A 15,295-nucleotide genomic window follows, 5' to 3' on the forward strand; every position below is an offset into this window, starting at 1 on the left:
TTCCTCCTAAGTATCAGGGGTTATAGGTGTGTGCCGCCACACCCAGTTAGTTTTAAAAACAACAAATACCAGTACTAGTAAGAATTACAGTATTTGATTTGATATTGGAGATCCTATTAGCCCTAAAGAGTTCAGCTATATTGTTCCATCTGTGGAGAAAACATTTCAAAGCAAAAAACTGCTTCCGTATCAGCCACTGTACTGAGCCAGTGGGATTTCCCACGACAGAAAAACCAAGTGGAAGCCATCAGACAGCAGCAGCAGTTCAACAAGTGCTGGGATCACAGGCGCACGACACCACACCCAGTTCGGATTCCTCCTAAGAAAAGGTGACGGCAAATATTCCAAACCGGAAACCAGAAAAGTCGCACAAAAATCCCATTTATTTCAATAGCTCAAAGTGCAAATAACAGTGAGTCAGTTCACAAAGTTTCAAGATACATATTTAATTAGAAAGAAAACTTACTATACGAAAATGAAGGGGTAAACAGAATAAAGCTGACTTTTTAAAAAATTCAAGTAATTTGAAAAAGCTTCTAAAATATTCCACTCACATTGTATCAGAAATGTTCTAATTTACAGACAGCAACACTGCATTGCAATACAAAATGACTCCCGAAGCATCCCCCTCACCTGGCAAGCTGCAGCCAGAGTTAAGAGTCCTGCGGCTGGCTGCTGCCGCTGTGCTGGCTTCAGTCACTGCCACTGCAGTTCATCCTATTTTGATTTTAGATGAATTCTAAAAAAAGTTTCAAAGGTGAGGCCAATGCCATTATGACAGTATGTATCTAACAGGTCGGAAGACACTGTCAACTTCAGGTCTCTGGTAGCACAGGAGGACAGGAGCACAGGAGAATACTTCTTTCATTACTGAAAACCTCTTCTTACGGTTAGCCATTGAAAACCGTACTTAAATATAGACTGATTTATTTGTACATATGCAGAACTTGTATGCGAAGTAGACAAAGTTCCCACTAGGAAGATAATTAAAGGTTGTTAATTGTTCTTTTTATCACTTAGCAGCCAAGACACATGCTTGTTTCTGCTCCCCGGAAGCAATGTTAGCTACTATTTTCAATTTAGGAAAATGTAGATCTCTGGAGAGGTCAGAGAGAAATTTATTCAGCTTTTTTCTGAGACTTCTTCATCTTTTCATTATAAGCATTAAACTGAGAGTCTGTTCCAAAAAGCCTGTCCCACCACGTGAACGTGGAGGCATAGTTTCCAATGAAGTTCATGTGGTGGAAATCATGATGCCGGGAGCCAGCGTAGAAGGGGATGAGATTTAAAGGGTTGAGAGGAATATCGTAACCACTGCAATCAAAGCAATGAAAAGATGTTAATAGAAACCACAGTTGACATGTTCATGAGCAGCCTATTCTGTTTTGTCTACGTCACTTCATTAAGACATGTTTACAAGAAAGAAAAAGAAAGAAAGAACTTATAAATCATCACACATTCATTTTTAACTTACTCTCATTTGGTTTTAGAGGAGCTTTCCTATTATAATCTGTAACAGCTGTAAATAATGTTTAAATACTACCTACATTTTTGGGGAAAGTTATATGAAATTAACATCCAAATATTAAAAGAAAAGTCAAGCCCCAGAATCACTGTGTAGCACCTTCTTTTACTTTTTGAAGTGACATTTGGCACTAAATGAAAACTAATTGAAATACCAAAGCCATAGAAATGTCCCTTTCTATAGTGGGGAAAATATAAATGACTCCAAAGAGTCCATTTAAAGTATCTTCCTTTATTTCTACTCAGATGTACACAATTTGATATTCTGCATTTCCTAGCTATAGTTGTAAGTCCCAAATCAAATTATTATTTTTTTTTTTTGGTACCAGGGATCAAACTCATGACCTTGTGCTACCACCAGGCAAGCGCTTGAGCCACTGAGCTAAATCTCTGGCCCATGAACACATAATTTTAAAACAGCGTGAAGTTAAGATATTAAGCATGCAGAAAGGTATTCAACATAAATGATTTAACACAAAACATCTGCTAATGAATAGAAAGGAAGTCCCTGAATTACATCTGTACTATAAGCAAGACTTTCATCACACAAATACTTTCACTGATGTTGGACAGAGGAGAGTGAGAAGGGTCTCGATGAAAGCTGAAGGCCTCAATGTATTTTCAGATTGACAATTGGGGATGCAGCTCAGTGTAGAGCACTTGCCTAGTGTGTACAAGACATAGCGCTATCAAAATACAAGTTAGATTTAAGGTTTCATACAGGATAAAAGAATTGCTGAGGGGCTGGGGATTTAGCTCAGCGGCATAAGCACCTGCCTTACAAGCAGGCAGTCGTGAGTTCAATCCCTGGTACCGATAAAAATGAAAAAGACAAAAAAAAAAAAAAAAGAGAATTGCTGATCTGCATATGTAATTTGCCTACACAGTACCCTTCTGCCATAAAAAATGATAACAGAAGAGATTAGAACACAAAAATAATTCTGTTATTTGAAAATTTATCAAATGATTATGTTCTATTTTAAAAAAAACAGTAACACAAGACTAGTTTACACAGAAACCCTGATAATCTTATGACCATGAAAATGAAGATACTCAGCATCACACCTCACATGTGAACAGAACATAACTCACCTGTGGACATCAATGGTTTCTATCAGGCGGATAGTCACCCATGCCCAAAGGAGAACTACATGATCACACAAAAGCAAGATTCCAATGAAAAATCCAGTCCCAAGGATTATGGTTTCCAAAGGATGTGCATATTCAGCTTCCATTCCAAACGGAGCCTAGCCCAAACAGAGTAAGAAGCCCTTAATAAGCTGTGACGGTTAATTTCACGTGTAACTGAGGCTATGGACAGTACTCCGCCATGTGGCCAAACAGTGTGGAAGCTGCTGTGAAGCTACACTTTAGACGTGGCTAGTATTTCCAAGAGCAGTCTCAGGTGAAGGAAGCTTTCCTCCAAGAGGACACCGGGCTTCATTCAACCAGCTGAAGCTTAACAGAAGAGACAGTTTTCCTGGGGCAGCATGAATCCTCAAGACTACAACACAGGGACCCCGTCTAAACTCTGGAGATATTTCCCTGCAGAGCATGGACCCAATGCCCCCAGTATCCATTCTCACCCAAATCCCCAACCTGCAGCTTGCCCTACAGATTTCAGACTTGCCAACCCCAGCATTCCTGAGTTAATTCCTAAACTAAATCACCATCCCTTCCTCCATACACTGATTCTGCTTCTCTGGAGAACATATTTCTTCTACTTATACATGTAGTTTTATAAAGCTGTATTTCTATATTAATGATAATATATCTGATCATATAAATAATAGCTCTCAATAAATATCTTTTTGTTCTTATAGGCATAAAATCTTAACCATTATCTTTAATGGTTTAAGTTAAAGATATTAAACAACTGACATGAAATTTAACTTTTTATTTATGCATTCGTTCTCCCAAGAAACCTGTGCCTGACAGCATACCATGTCCAGTAAAAACCTTATCCACAGTCCTGCTTTCCCAAGTTTCATTTACACAGGGTCAATTACTGTGCAAAAGTAGTAAAGGGAAAAAAATTCCAGAAATGAACCATTCATAGTGTTAAATGGTGCAGCACCGAGTTATAATGAGATCAGTACCATCGCTTCCCAACACATACACAATAGGTTTGTTCCCTGTCTCCATGTGATGCTCGACCTATAGGTTTGTTCCCTGTCTCCATGTGATGCTCGACCTATGTATCAGTCATTGACCCCACGAGCTGTCTGGGAGATCCAGAATCGCATCACCCAGCAAGGGGCCTCTTGGACGGTCTCCCTGTAGGTAAGGAGTGACTATGGTAATCATGAGAATGAGAAACGTACCAACACAGCCACCCTGACAAAGCTACGTCAAAGCGATTCTGCTTTTAAAAAAAAAAGAAAAATCACTTTTTGTTGTGGAATCAGCTCTGCAATAAACAGGTTTAGATATTAATTGTCCTGGAGTCTCACCTCAATGACCCTAACATTAGGATAGCCACTATCAACTGCCAGGTATATGACAGTGTCAGTCAGTATCTGGCCACAGGACTGAGTCTTACTTATTTCATGTAATATTTTTCTTCCATGTCTCAATTTACCAAGAAATTTAGATGTTGAAGAAAATTTTCAGATCTTCTTAATAATCATGCCAATGTTCTTAATAATCATGCCAAAAGAAAAGCAAAAATATCATTGAGAAACCTTGCTGCTGCTATTTTTTGAGACAGGGTCTCATTATGTAGCTTAAACTGATGTCAAACTTGGAATTTTCCTGCCTCAACTTCCCCAAACTCTGAGATTACAGGTGTGCACCATCGTATCCACTCAAAATGCCAACCAATAGAAGTAGATACTTTGCCTTTAACAGAAAAAGTATTAAATACAATTAGAACATACCTGGAACTCATGATGAACCTTATGAATATATTTATATATTCTTTTGTGATGTAAGAGTCTATGCAAGAAATAGTGCCAGGTATCTTCGATAACTGCACAGCCCAGGCATCTTGCCAAAAGTGCGTACCTTGAAGATGAAATTACAATGAATACAAAGGAACACTTACTTAGGATTGCTGCTTAAGATTCTACATAACACCTTGTTATCAACTTGACCTAACTGCATATATTAATCAACAAATTCTGAAAACTGCGAGACACAGCTATGAGAAATAGCCTGAAATAAAGCTAAATAGATGGACTATTACTTTCTTTCCATTTCATTTTGTCAAAGACCAGTTTTCAAACCATAATTATAAAACAAAATCTAAAATTCCCAGACAGTAATGTTGATGAAGAACTTAAGATTGGGGACGGGGGTTTAGCTCAGTAGTGTAAGTGCCTGCTTGGCAAACTTGAGCTCATGAGTTCAATCCCTGGCACCAAAAAACAAACAAACAAAAAAAGAATTGAAGATTAAGAATAGTTAAACTGACACCACCTTTTATTTTTTGTGACATGAGGAACTAAACTCAGATCTTCAAATATGCTAGGTAAGAGCTCTTCCACTAACTTATATCCTTAATCCTTTCAAAAAACTTTGAGATTTAATTTTAATTTTTTAATTATAGGTGTTATAGGTGTGCATTTCTGTGCCTATTTACAACTACTTTTCTACTAGAGAAGGCATTTTTACATTTCCTGTCTAGTTATAAGACCAAAAAAATTAATTGAAATGGCAAAAAATGATTTACATTCAAATGAAAAAATAATCAAAAATTCTTTTACATGATAAATAGCCATTATTGGAAAAAGTGTACAGTTATCCCTCGGCATTTGCAAAGGGGCTGAATTCAGGACTCCCTCATGGATATCAAACTCCACACATGCTCAAGCCCCTTCTATAAAGGTGTAGATTTGTTAAAATCTAACACATCCTCCCATATATTTAGATCATTTTAGAATACTTATAATACTTAATATAATTGCTACATAAATGTTCTGTAAAGACATGATTTTATTTTCTTTTAAAAAAAACCTTTTTAATCTGTCACGCATGGCAGTGCACACTTGTAATTCAAACACTCAGGAGGGAGGTTGAGGCAGGAGTATTGCTGTGAGTTCAAGGCCAGACTGGGTTACACAGTAAGTTAAAAGCCAGCATGAACTGCTCAGTAAGACTCTTTCTCAAAAACAAATGAACCCGATCCCCGGTACCGATAAAAAGGAAAAAGACAAAAAAAAAAACAACAAATGAACAACTCCCCGACTATAAAACAAAAAGAATTTTTAGTCCACAGCTGGGTGAATTCAGGAACACAGAAGGCATAAATATGGAGGGGTAGCTATGTATCTGTATTTAATTCTGTCAAAGACAAACAGTTGAATTTAAATATTACCTGAGCAAAAATATAGTAATTAAACTCAGGTTATGTGTATGTATTTCTGTATGAACTATGGATACAATTTTAGAAACCATGTAATCTATTCACTCATGTTTTTAATTTGGACTTAAATGTACGTTTCTCCTTAGTATAACCAGGCAAATTTCTATACAATCAGAAAGCTTCTGATTTTACTATTCCAATGAAACACTATAATAAAATATAGGGGGAAAAAAACAAGAACATTTTAAGTTTGTGCTATGGTTCACTTTTCTAATTTATTTACGCCTAAAGTTTAAAGCAATAATTAACCAAAAGAAGAAAGAAGGCATAATTCAATGCGTGACTGAATATAAAAATCAAGTTTTTCTCTACATACCATCTCGGCATTGACTCCCAATCATAAGGAATGTTGAAATATTCTGTAAAATAATAGGTTCCACAAATCAAAGGCAGCTGGATACAGAAATGATTAAAGAGAAGCACTTTAAAACATTTCCACTGGCCTTCCAATGATTCTGGTTTATCCTATTGAGAAAAATCACAACATTTAACATTAGTCTCTGTTCTCAAGAATACAGCATGATAGCTAGAAGTACAAACTGAAATTTCTAATTTTTTCTCCAAAGTTCGTAACAGACTTTAATTCTGCATTATTAGTTTTATATTACAGTGGCTAAGGCTCTTGACAACTAAAGTATCCCCACTTTAACTAAACAAGTACAAAACTGTAAACAGACAAACCTAGTCACAAGGGGCTAAAACAAAGAACAGCAAATGCTAACCAAGCCCCCCACCCCCGCCGGTGTTAAGCTAAGATTACAGCTGGGTGACCCCCAACTTTCCGTGTATACATACAGCATGGGAAACTTCTACTCAAGCAAATCGATGCTTCAGTAGTTTTTCTTCTAAGAAATAAGTATCTTATTCATGTACAACAAAAAACCCAATTATAGGGGCTGGGGATTTAGCTCAGCGGCATAAACACCTGCCTTGTAAGCAGGTGGTCATGAGTTCGATACCCGGTACCGATAAAAATGAAAAAGACAAAAAAAAAAAAAAACCCCAATTATAAACTCTGGGAGTCTAAAGAAACTTCAGAAATGTGCTCTTGTGATGAAATTCAAATTCAAAATAAGAAAAGTGAGGCCAATTTAGGAAATATTTATAAAAGCTCATAAGGATACCAAATTGCTCTGCAAGCCATTATTAAAACCACTAAATTATTCAATCTAAAAGGCTGCCTACATGAGAAAAAGTAGTTTTGGTAAAAAAAACCACGATGTTGGACTGAAATTTAGGTCTCTTGATGTAGTTCTGCTTTTAAAATTCATCAAGAGATACCTTCCTGGCCAAAATAGAAAAAGCCCTGAAGTAAGGGATCAGGGTTCTAAAACCACACTGCCAACACCCACCACTCAGTGACACAAGTTTTCTCAATGATCAAGTGAGAAGGTAGATAAGATACAGTACAATTCGACTGCCCTTGTATTTCTACTCTTGGGCCTTATTGAATCTCATTCCTCCAAACCTGTGATAGAGGACAAAATTAACTAAACTTGCAGCTTGGAGTTGACAATGGCACTTGAATTTCCTCTCTAGAATCTGAGACCCAGGGAGCTACAGAAATTACAGTGTCTAACCAATTATAACCAATTGAAACATACACTGTACTGTTTCCCATGTATGTCAATTATAAAGCCAGTGAACAACAAATCCACGCCCCTTACATCAAAGCTACATTTGTCTTTAAAATACTCAGGCATACCCAGCATAATGCCTGGATTCGAGTCCCTCACACTCACCTTTTGGATCTTGTACTTTTTCATATAAGGTATAAACTGAAATAAAAATCCAGGCATACACAGTAAGAAATAAATGCCTTCGTGAACTATGAGGGAGCCCCACGTTGCAATCTGGAACTTTGTGTAGTTATTTAACATGGAGTTCCAAGCATTTTTAAATGGTTCTTGCAGAGGGTTCTCAGGCAGAAGCGAATCTATGTACTCCACAGCCAAGGAGGCGGAGCTGAAGATGCCAGCACTTTCATTAGTTGCCATTTCTTAAATCTCCACAGGCAGCTTTCTAATTCTGTAAAAATAAATAAACAGACATACTCAACAATAAAATTCAGAAGTAGTCAGGGGTAGTCTTTTGTTTTGGTTTTTGACTCAGGGTCTTATTATAGTTCAATCTGGTCTTGAATTCAATGATGGAGCCCAGGCTGGCCTCAAATTCATGGTGATCCTCCTGCCTCAGCCTCCTGAGTGCTGGGGTTACAGGCATGCCTCACCATGCCAGGCTCCAAAAAGAAGTTTTAAATATATATGTAGTGACAGCTGAAGTAAAACTGACAGTGAAACTGACACTTACTAAACAAATCCCAACTTCTCGGGTTCTAAAAATGAGATTAGTAAACCTACCGGATGTCAGCATCTCCATCTGCAGGCAATGCTTTGAAATCCACATGCTGTGGTACAAGCAGGCAACAGGAGAAAAGGGATTTCAAGCAAGAGATCTCTTAGTGTGTGGTCACCATGAAAAAACTTCTAATTTCAATGAGGAATAGTTGTATTTAAGCATTTAACAATCAAGGAAAAGCCTGCCAACAGTATTTATAAAAACTAAATACTTCCAATGGAGGAATAAAAAGTCCTAAATAAAACCAGAAATCAAGTAAGAAACTGGGAAAAAATATTTCAACACAGAATAAAGAGCCACAAAGTGTGCTTTAGAAAAAGACTAAAACCCAACAGAAACTGAAACAGACAATTCACAGAAAAATAAAGGCAAATGGTCTCTTAATACACATCCAGGGTGCTTTTTGCCTGAGGAAGCATGAAAGGTGGAACAGTGCCCAGGCCCCCGCAGGCGAGGGTATGCACAGGGGAGGCCGAGTACAGACAGGTATCACCTCACGCAGGCAGCAAGGAGGGGAATAAAGTTACTTATTGGGTGGGGAAATAGCTCAGCAGCACAGCACCTACCTGACAAGCACGATTCCTGGTACCCCCCCAAAAAAGGTCAATAAACTCATTTATCATTTGAGGCAAAATCAGCAATATCTATCACAACCCAAACCCAGCAATTGGACCCAGAAATTTTCTCACTGGAATGCTTCTAATAGCACAAAGAAAGGAAAACAAGCATAGCAAAATGTAAATCAACCAGATGAATTATATCAGTCCTGTTAAGTCCTTCCATAGACAAGTATATAGTCACTTAAAGAATGAGGGGCCGGGGGTGCAGCTCAGCAGCATGGCACCAGCCTGGTAAACGCAAGGTCCTGAGTTCAATTCCCCAGTACCCTAAAAGTAATTTAAAAAAAAAAGAGGAAGTCAGGCATGCAAGTAATTCCAGATGCTCAGGAGGCTGAGGCAGGAGGACTGCAAGTCCATGGCCAACTTGAAAAACTCTGCAAGATCCCATCTCAAAACTGAAAGGCTGGGAAAGTCGTAAAGACCCCGAGAGACCTCTGGTTCCACAAAAAACAGAAAACATAAGGAAAAGCTATATATTCTCTACAGAAAATGTCTAAGCTACAGTGTTACTCCAAATAACAATCTCAAGTAGCAGAACACAGTGGTGCCTCAGTTCGAGAACTTAATTCTTTCCATGATTCTGAAATTTCAAAAACCGAAATTGGATGAGAACAGATCCAAATTTCTCCATAAGCTCAACATTGAACCTAGATTTGATTCACTAAGTTGGTGGCTGTCCCATCGCGTGGCACGGGTTGGTGTCCGCAGGTAGCACATGCTGCCGTGTGGGATAGTCACTATGGTTCAAGATGGCGGGAAAACAGACCACATTCCAGGTAGGCGTCGCAGACCACAGCTGCAATCCTAGGAGCAGCAGGACTGAGGCAGCTCATCATTTTCGAGGCCAGCCTGGACTACAGAATGAGACCTCATCTCAAAACAAACAAGTCTTCCATTCCTGAGAAAAGTTGCCCTTACCTCCACCACTGCTCCCAGCCCCTGCTGCATTTTCTCTTTAAATCCACAAACTTCTTTCTCAAAGGAGAGCCCTAAATAAAGCCTGGACAGTCAAGCACGGTAACACACACTTACAATCCGGGCACGTGAGAGGCTGAGGCAGGAGGATCACTGAGTTTCAGGCAGCCAGAGTAACAAAATGCGCTCAAGGCCAGCCTCAATCAGACAGGGAGAGCTGGTCAGAGAAGTGGGGGAGGAAGAGGAAGGAGACAGCCTGCATGGCTTGTTTGCTCCCCTCCCCACCACACTCAGCTCCAAATCTTAAAGTTGCAAAATAAACCCAAGTGGAGGGGGCACACCTGTGTTGCTAGCCTGTGGGAGGCGAAATCAGGGGGCTCTAGGCAGATTAGTTGCAGGCTTCCATGCTTAGCCCTCAGCACGCTATATCAAAAAGGGAGATGAGACTCTAGCCTGGGCTACAGTTCACAACCAACCTAAACTATGGAGTGAGATGCAATCTCCAAAGACCTGAGTTGCAAAATAAGACAAATCATTCCAACCTCCACTTTTCTCGAGGTCACTATTTTTTTCCTTCTAGTACTAGCAACTAAGTCCAAGGCTTCACACTAGGCTACAAACTCAGCTCTTTTGTAGTTTGAGACAGGGTCTCACTAATTCACTAACTTGCCCAGGTTGGGCTTGAATTTGAGATCTTTCTGCCTCAGGTTCCCGGAGCGCAGGGTTTATAGGTGTGCATCACTGGGCCCGGCGCACGTTATTACCAAACTGGACGGTGCTGCTGAGCCAATCCCTCTGACCAGCTGCGTGACCTTGTGCAAGTTATGTAACCTCTTTGAGCTGTGGTAATCTGCAACAATAAACACGGTTCACTCTTCTACAGAGTCCAAGAGAAAATGTTTACAAAGCACTCGGCACAGGACCCAGCAGAGCTGCTACACAGAGCCAACAATTACCAAGCATGCCCTGCGCTATTCTCTGTGTTCTACAGTGGCAATGAGCTCTGTGGTTTAAATAGCACCTTTATTATTAAAACCGAACAAGCAGGAACCATCCCAGCCCTCGCTTTACAGATGGGAAACGAAGCTTAACTAGGTAACCTACCCAAAGCCGGGGTGCAAAGAGGAAAGCTCACGCACTCACCCACTAAGCTGCACCGTTCTTTTAAATAATAAACATGCAATAGAAATCATAGAGGGAAACCTTCTGGATGGTTAACTCAAAAAATATTCTATGAGAGCTGTCTTCTTTTTCTCCCCACTTTCTAACAATTGCAATCTGCTTTCTATTTTCATTGCTCAAATAAAACCACTAAAGATCTCCTAGCTGGAGTTTATTTTCCTTGACCAGTGTGGGAGACGCAGTCTTTCTCTCACAGCTCCTGGCATTCTCCTGTCCCCACTGAGAGCTCTCAACGTGAACTGTGCGCAGACTCCAGGCTGGTGGAGCTCTTGACACTGCTGAAGACTGCGACACCCAGACCATCAAAACAGGAATGCATCTTCCCAAAGAATTAAAAAAAAAAATCACAGTAACATATTCACTTGTGTTTAGAGGGACAGTCTATAACAGCTAAACCTTGGAAACAACCCAAATGCCCATCAGCCAAGGAATGGATAAACATGTGGTGTTTAATACACAATGGAATATTACTCTGCCATAGATAAGGACAAACTTAAGACATTTATAGCTAAATGGACACAACCTGAGACAGTATTTGTAGATGAAAGCAAGCAGATACTCATGTTCAAATATTACATAGCTTCTCTAGTGTAAGAAACCAAAACTGAAAATGTGGACCAAAATACATAATAAATATTGGGAAATGGGAAGAGAATGTTCAAATGAGAAAGGGAACAAAGGAGAATGGGGAGGGGGATGAAAGAAGGGATAAGAAAAAGAAATAATAGGGGCTGGGGATTTAGCTCAGCAGCATAAGCACCTGCTTGCAAGCAGGCGGTCGTGAGTTCAATCCCCAGTACCGATTCAAAAAAAGAAAAAGAAAGAATAGTAGGAGGAAAACTAGAAACAAAGCTCTAGTAAATGAGGAGGGGAAGCCAGGTGTGGCAGTGCACATTGTAATCCCAGCACTCACGAAGCTGAGACAGAAGGATCGCCACAAATTCGAGGCCAGCCTGGATTATGTAGTGAGTTCAAAACTAGCCTGAACTACATTGTGAAATTTTGTCTCAAAATAAAAACTAAAGAGTTGAAGGGAGGAGAGAAATTGAAAAAACGACGTATGTACAGGTATACATTTCTTACAATGAATGACTATTATGTATACCTAAAACATAGCAATAAAATTAAGTAAATGCCTTTAAAAAAAAGTGATGGGGCTGGGGATTTAGCTCAGCGGCATAAGTGCTTGCCTGGCAAGTGGGAGGTCGTAAGTTTAATGCCCGGCATCGCAAAAAAAAAAGTGATGTACTGAGAACCAAATGGGGAAGAATGCTAGTGTCGTGAGGCCACCGAGCAGGAAAGTTTCTAGTGCTGAGGCCTGGAACCTGAGTGTGATCTGGGTGGCACAAAGTAGCTCTTTTGAGTAGAGGGAGCACCAGATCCAAAGACTTTACCAAGAGATGAAAAAGAATACAGCATCTATCCCCCACTGGCCTCCTTCGATTTTTAAGTCACCACCACCCAGGCTGGCCTTGAGCTTGAGGTCCTCCTACCTCTGGCTGACTCAGGAAGCCCTCGTGAACTTCAGAACTGAGGCTGCAAAGTTCACAGGTTGCCTTCCTTTCTCAACCACTCCATTTTAAAGGCAGATGCTGAGCCGGGCTTGGTGGTGTGGATCTGTAATTCCAGCACTGGAAGGCTGGCGGGAGGATCACCACAAATTCAAGGCCAGCCTGGGCTACATAGTGAGCTGGGGATCAGCCTGGACTACACAGCAAAATCCTGTCTCAAAACAAACAAAAATAAAAACAGACACTGAGCTTGGCTGTCTCCACTTCTCTATCCAGAAGTCTAGGTTGTTATTTTCCAAAAAGATGCTGGCCTCTGGCTGAGTTCAGAGATGGCAGAGGAGACTTACCCAGGAGGGCACCAACTGTTTCTCTGTCCCACGCAAACACTTCCTTCACTGTCTACCTGGTGAGCCACAAGGCTGCCCACTAAGTCACCTGGGGCAGGAGGTTGTAGGTCCCTCCCCGGCTCCACCAGTGTGTGTCAGCCTTCAAGTGTTACCTTGTGTCACGTAATACTTCTAATGCCATGGCGGGGGAGGGAGCCAGGTGTGGCGCCTCTCTTCAGTTCCAGGCCACTCTGGGCTACACAGTGAGTCCAAAGCCAGCCTGAACTACACAGCGAGATCCCGTCCCAAGGTGGGGTAGGGATGGGGAGGAAAGGACACAGGTTTGTCAACTTGACAAAGACAAATGCAGGCTTCAAAGGCGAAGGAGGTCTTGGAAAGTCGAAGGGTGAATCTCTCCTCTTACGAAACCCGCTGGACTGCTCATCTACAAACAGAAACTTGGGTCTCCCAGGCTCCTGGAAGTTTAGCACTCAAGTAGTGTCTTTTAGCACAGGTCTTCATGAGCCCTCTGCCAGAGATGCCCTGCCTCCAAGCTTGGCCTTCTTAAACTCCATCTAAACATCAGTTAAAACACTCATCCGAGGCTGGCGGGCACCTCTCTCACAGAAAAAAACGCAAGTTCCTCACCTCTCACATTCTTACCGTCGGACATATTTTATTTTATTTTACTTTATTTTATTCTGAGACAGGGTCTCGCTATATAGCCCAGGCTGGCCTTGAATTTGATCCTCCTGCCTCAGCCTCCCGAGTGCTGCTGTGGGCAACACAACCGGCTCGACTGTGAACCTTTTAAAGCGGCAAGAAGCAGGCCCCAGCCCGGCTCCACCGGATCATCACTCTGCGTTCGCGTTCCCATCTCCCCGAAGCCGGGGTCTTCCGCAATTGCCCCACCACGCACACACGTACGCACACGAGGAACCTACCGAGCCCCGACCCACCCTGCACTCCTTCCCCGACTGGACGCGCTCCCTCTCCTCTGCATCCCGGGTCGGGGCCCGCCCACTCCGCGAGTCGCCCTCCCGCGTGGCTCACCTGCGGCGCCGCGAGAACACTGCCAGGAAGCCACCCGGACTCCGCCAGGTGCGGCGGCGGCCTAGGAACCCACCTCTGGGGCGCGGGCGGAGTCTGGAGGGCAGGGCCCTCCCTCCTGCTGTTATTGGTCTGCAGAGGCTACTGCCCAACCTCCTCGGCTCACTGATTGGACCGTGCCATCTCCGGCAGCGTGTGACTCACGTCAACGAATCCCTGGTGGTCTCAGCCATTGGTTCCGCGGATGGAGTGAGGATAGTGAGACTTGGGAGTTCAGCCAGTGATCGGCGCCGCCGCGAGGTCGGAGGCGGGGAAGCGTGAGAACGCGTGACGGCGTGATGGGGCGGGAAAGGTCCCGCTCCTCGCGGCAGCTCGGCGTCACCTTGGCAACTGCAACCCCTTCACCTCCTGTTTTCAAACGGCGTCTGCGCAGTGAGGGAAAGAGGACCGCGCAGCCTTCCTGGCAGAGCGAAAAGTCCCCAAATCCGGGAAGAAGAGGGTTGAAATGAGTTTTAAAGTCTGATGCTTTGGTTACAATCTCGCCTTCCTGTGGCGTACCCTAGATTTGGGTCTTTTTTTATTTCCCTGTTTCCCCTGGCCCAATAGCCTTGTACATAGACGGCTGAGAATTTAAAATGCGATATAAACCCTGAAATACCCCAGAGAAGTAGTTGCGATCACCTTCACGTTACAGATGAGTAAGGAGGCTTAGAAAGATTCAGGAAAAAGGGGCTGGGGATTTAGCTCAGCGGCATAAGAGCCTGCCTTGCAAGCAGGTGGTTGTGAGTTTGATCCCCAGTACCGATTAAAAAAAAAAAGATTAAGAAAAATGTATAAAAAAAAAAAAATACTGAACCAGAAAGATTCAGGAAAAGGGACAGCACCCACCACAGGAGGGAGCTGCTCTCCGGAGGGGCTGGCCTTGACCTAAGCCAAACATGGGCTGAACAAGCCTTGCTGTTAAACATATTACTGGCACTAAGTTTTTACACGATTGAAATTAAGTTGCTATGAGTTCCAATTAGTTCATTACAGATTAAAATGTTCGCCATTTCAAAGCAGTGAGCTGAGGCCGCCCAGGTGTCCTGCAGCCAGCAGCAGAACACTTGCTCAATTCCCTGTCATCTCCTCCCACTGTGTTCCAGGGTGTACTAATCCTGGGTGTAGTTGTGAAAACACCGCAGCCTTAAACTCGCACCTTTCTCACTGCCCAAACTTTCTCACTGTCCAGTAGCAGTAAAAGCGTGCACTATGCGGGTCAGACTTAGAGGGCTTGTCATTTAGGGTGCTGGCTCATAGATAACTACAGTACCTGGCACCAAAGAAGTGCTTAGTAAATGTTGGTTGTTATTTCTGACTTATAATTCTAGCAAAGATAGATTCTCTAAATCAGAGCATGTATATATGTGTGTCAAGGGAACAAATTAGTCCTTGGGGATTTAG

At 42.0% G+C, this 15,295-nt stretch overlaps 1 protein-coding gene across 1 annotated transcript; it reads right to left on the minus strand.

Annotated features, from left to right (window-relative positions):
* Positions 1-365: 365 nt before the first annotated feature.
* Msmo1 (methylsterol monooxygenase 1) lies at positions 366-14,017 on the minus strand. Its single transcript, XM_003479327.5, has 6 exons — positions 13,856-14,017; positions 7,633-7,918; positions 6,207-6,355; positions 4,404-4,530; positions 2,617-2,771; positions 366-1,314 (listed from the first exon to the last, which is right to left on the minus strand). The coding sequence occupies exons 2-6, from the start codon at positions 7,885-7,887 to the stop codon at positions 1,119-1,121; spliced, it is 882 nt and encodes a 293-aa protein (XP_003479375.1). The 5' UTR covers positions 7,888-7,918; positions 13,856-14,017; the 3' UTR covers positions 366-1,118.
* Positions 14,018-15,295: the final 1,278 nt, after the last annotated feature.

The sequence above is a fragment of the Cavia porcellus genome, unplaced genomic scaffold (genome assembly GCF_034190915.1).
Source record: "Cavia porcellus strain 051 isolate PalLab524CR breed Dunkin Hartley unplaced genomic scaffold, mCavPor4.1 scaffold_24, whole genome shotgun sequence".
In the NCBI taxonomy this organism is placed as follows: Eukaryota; Metazoa; Chordata; class Mammalia; order Rodentia; family Caviidae; genus Cavia; species Cavia porcellus.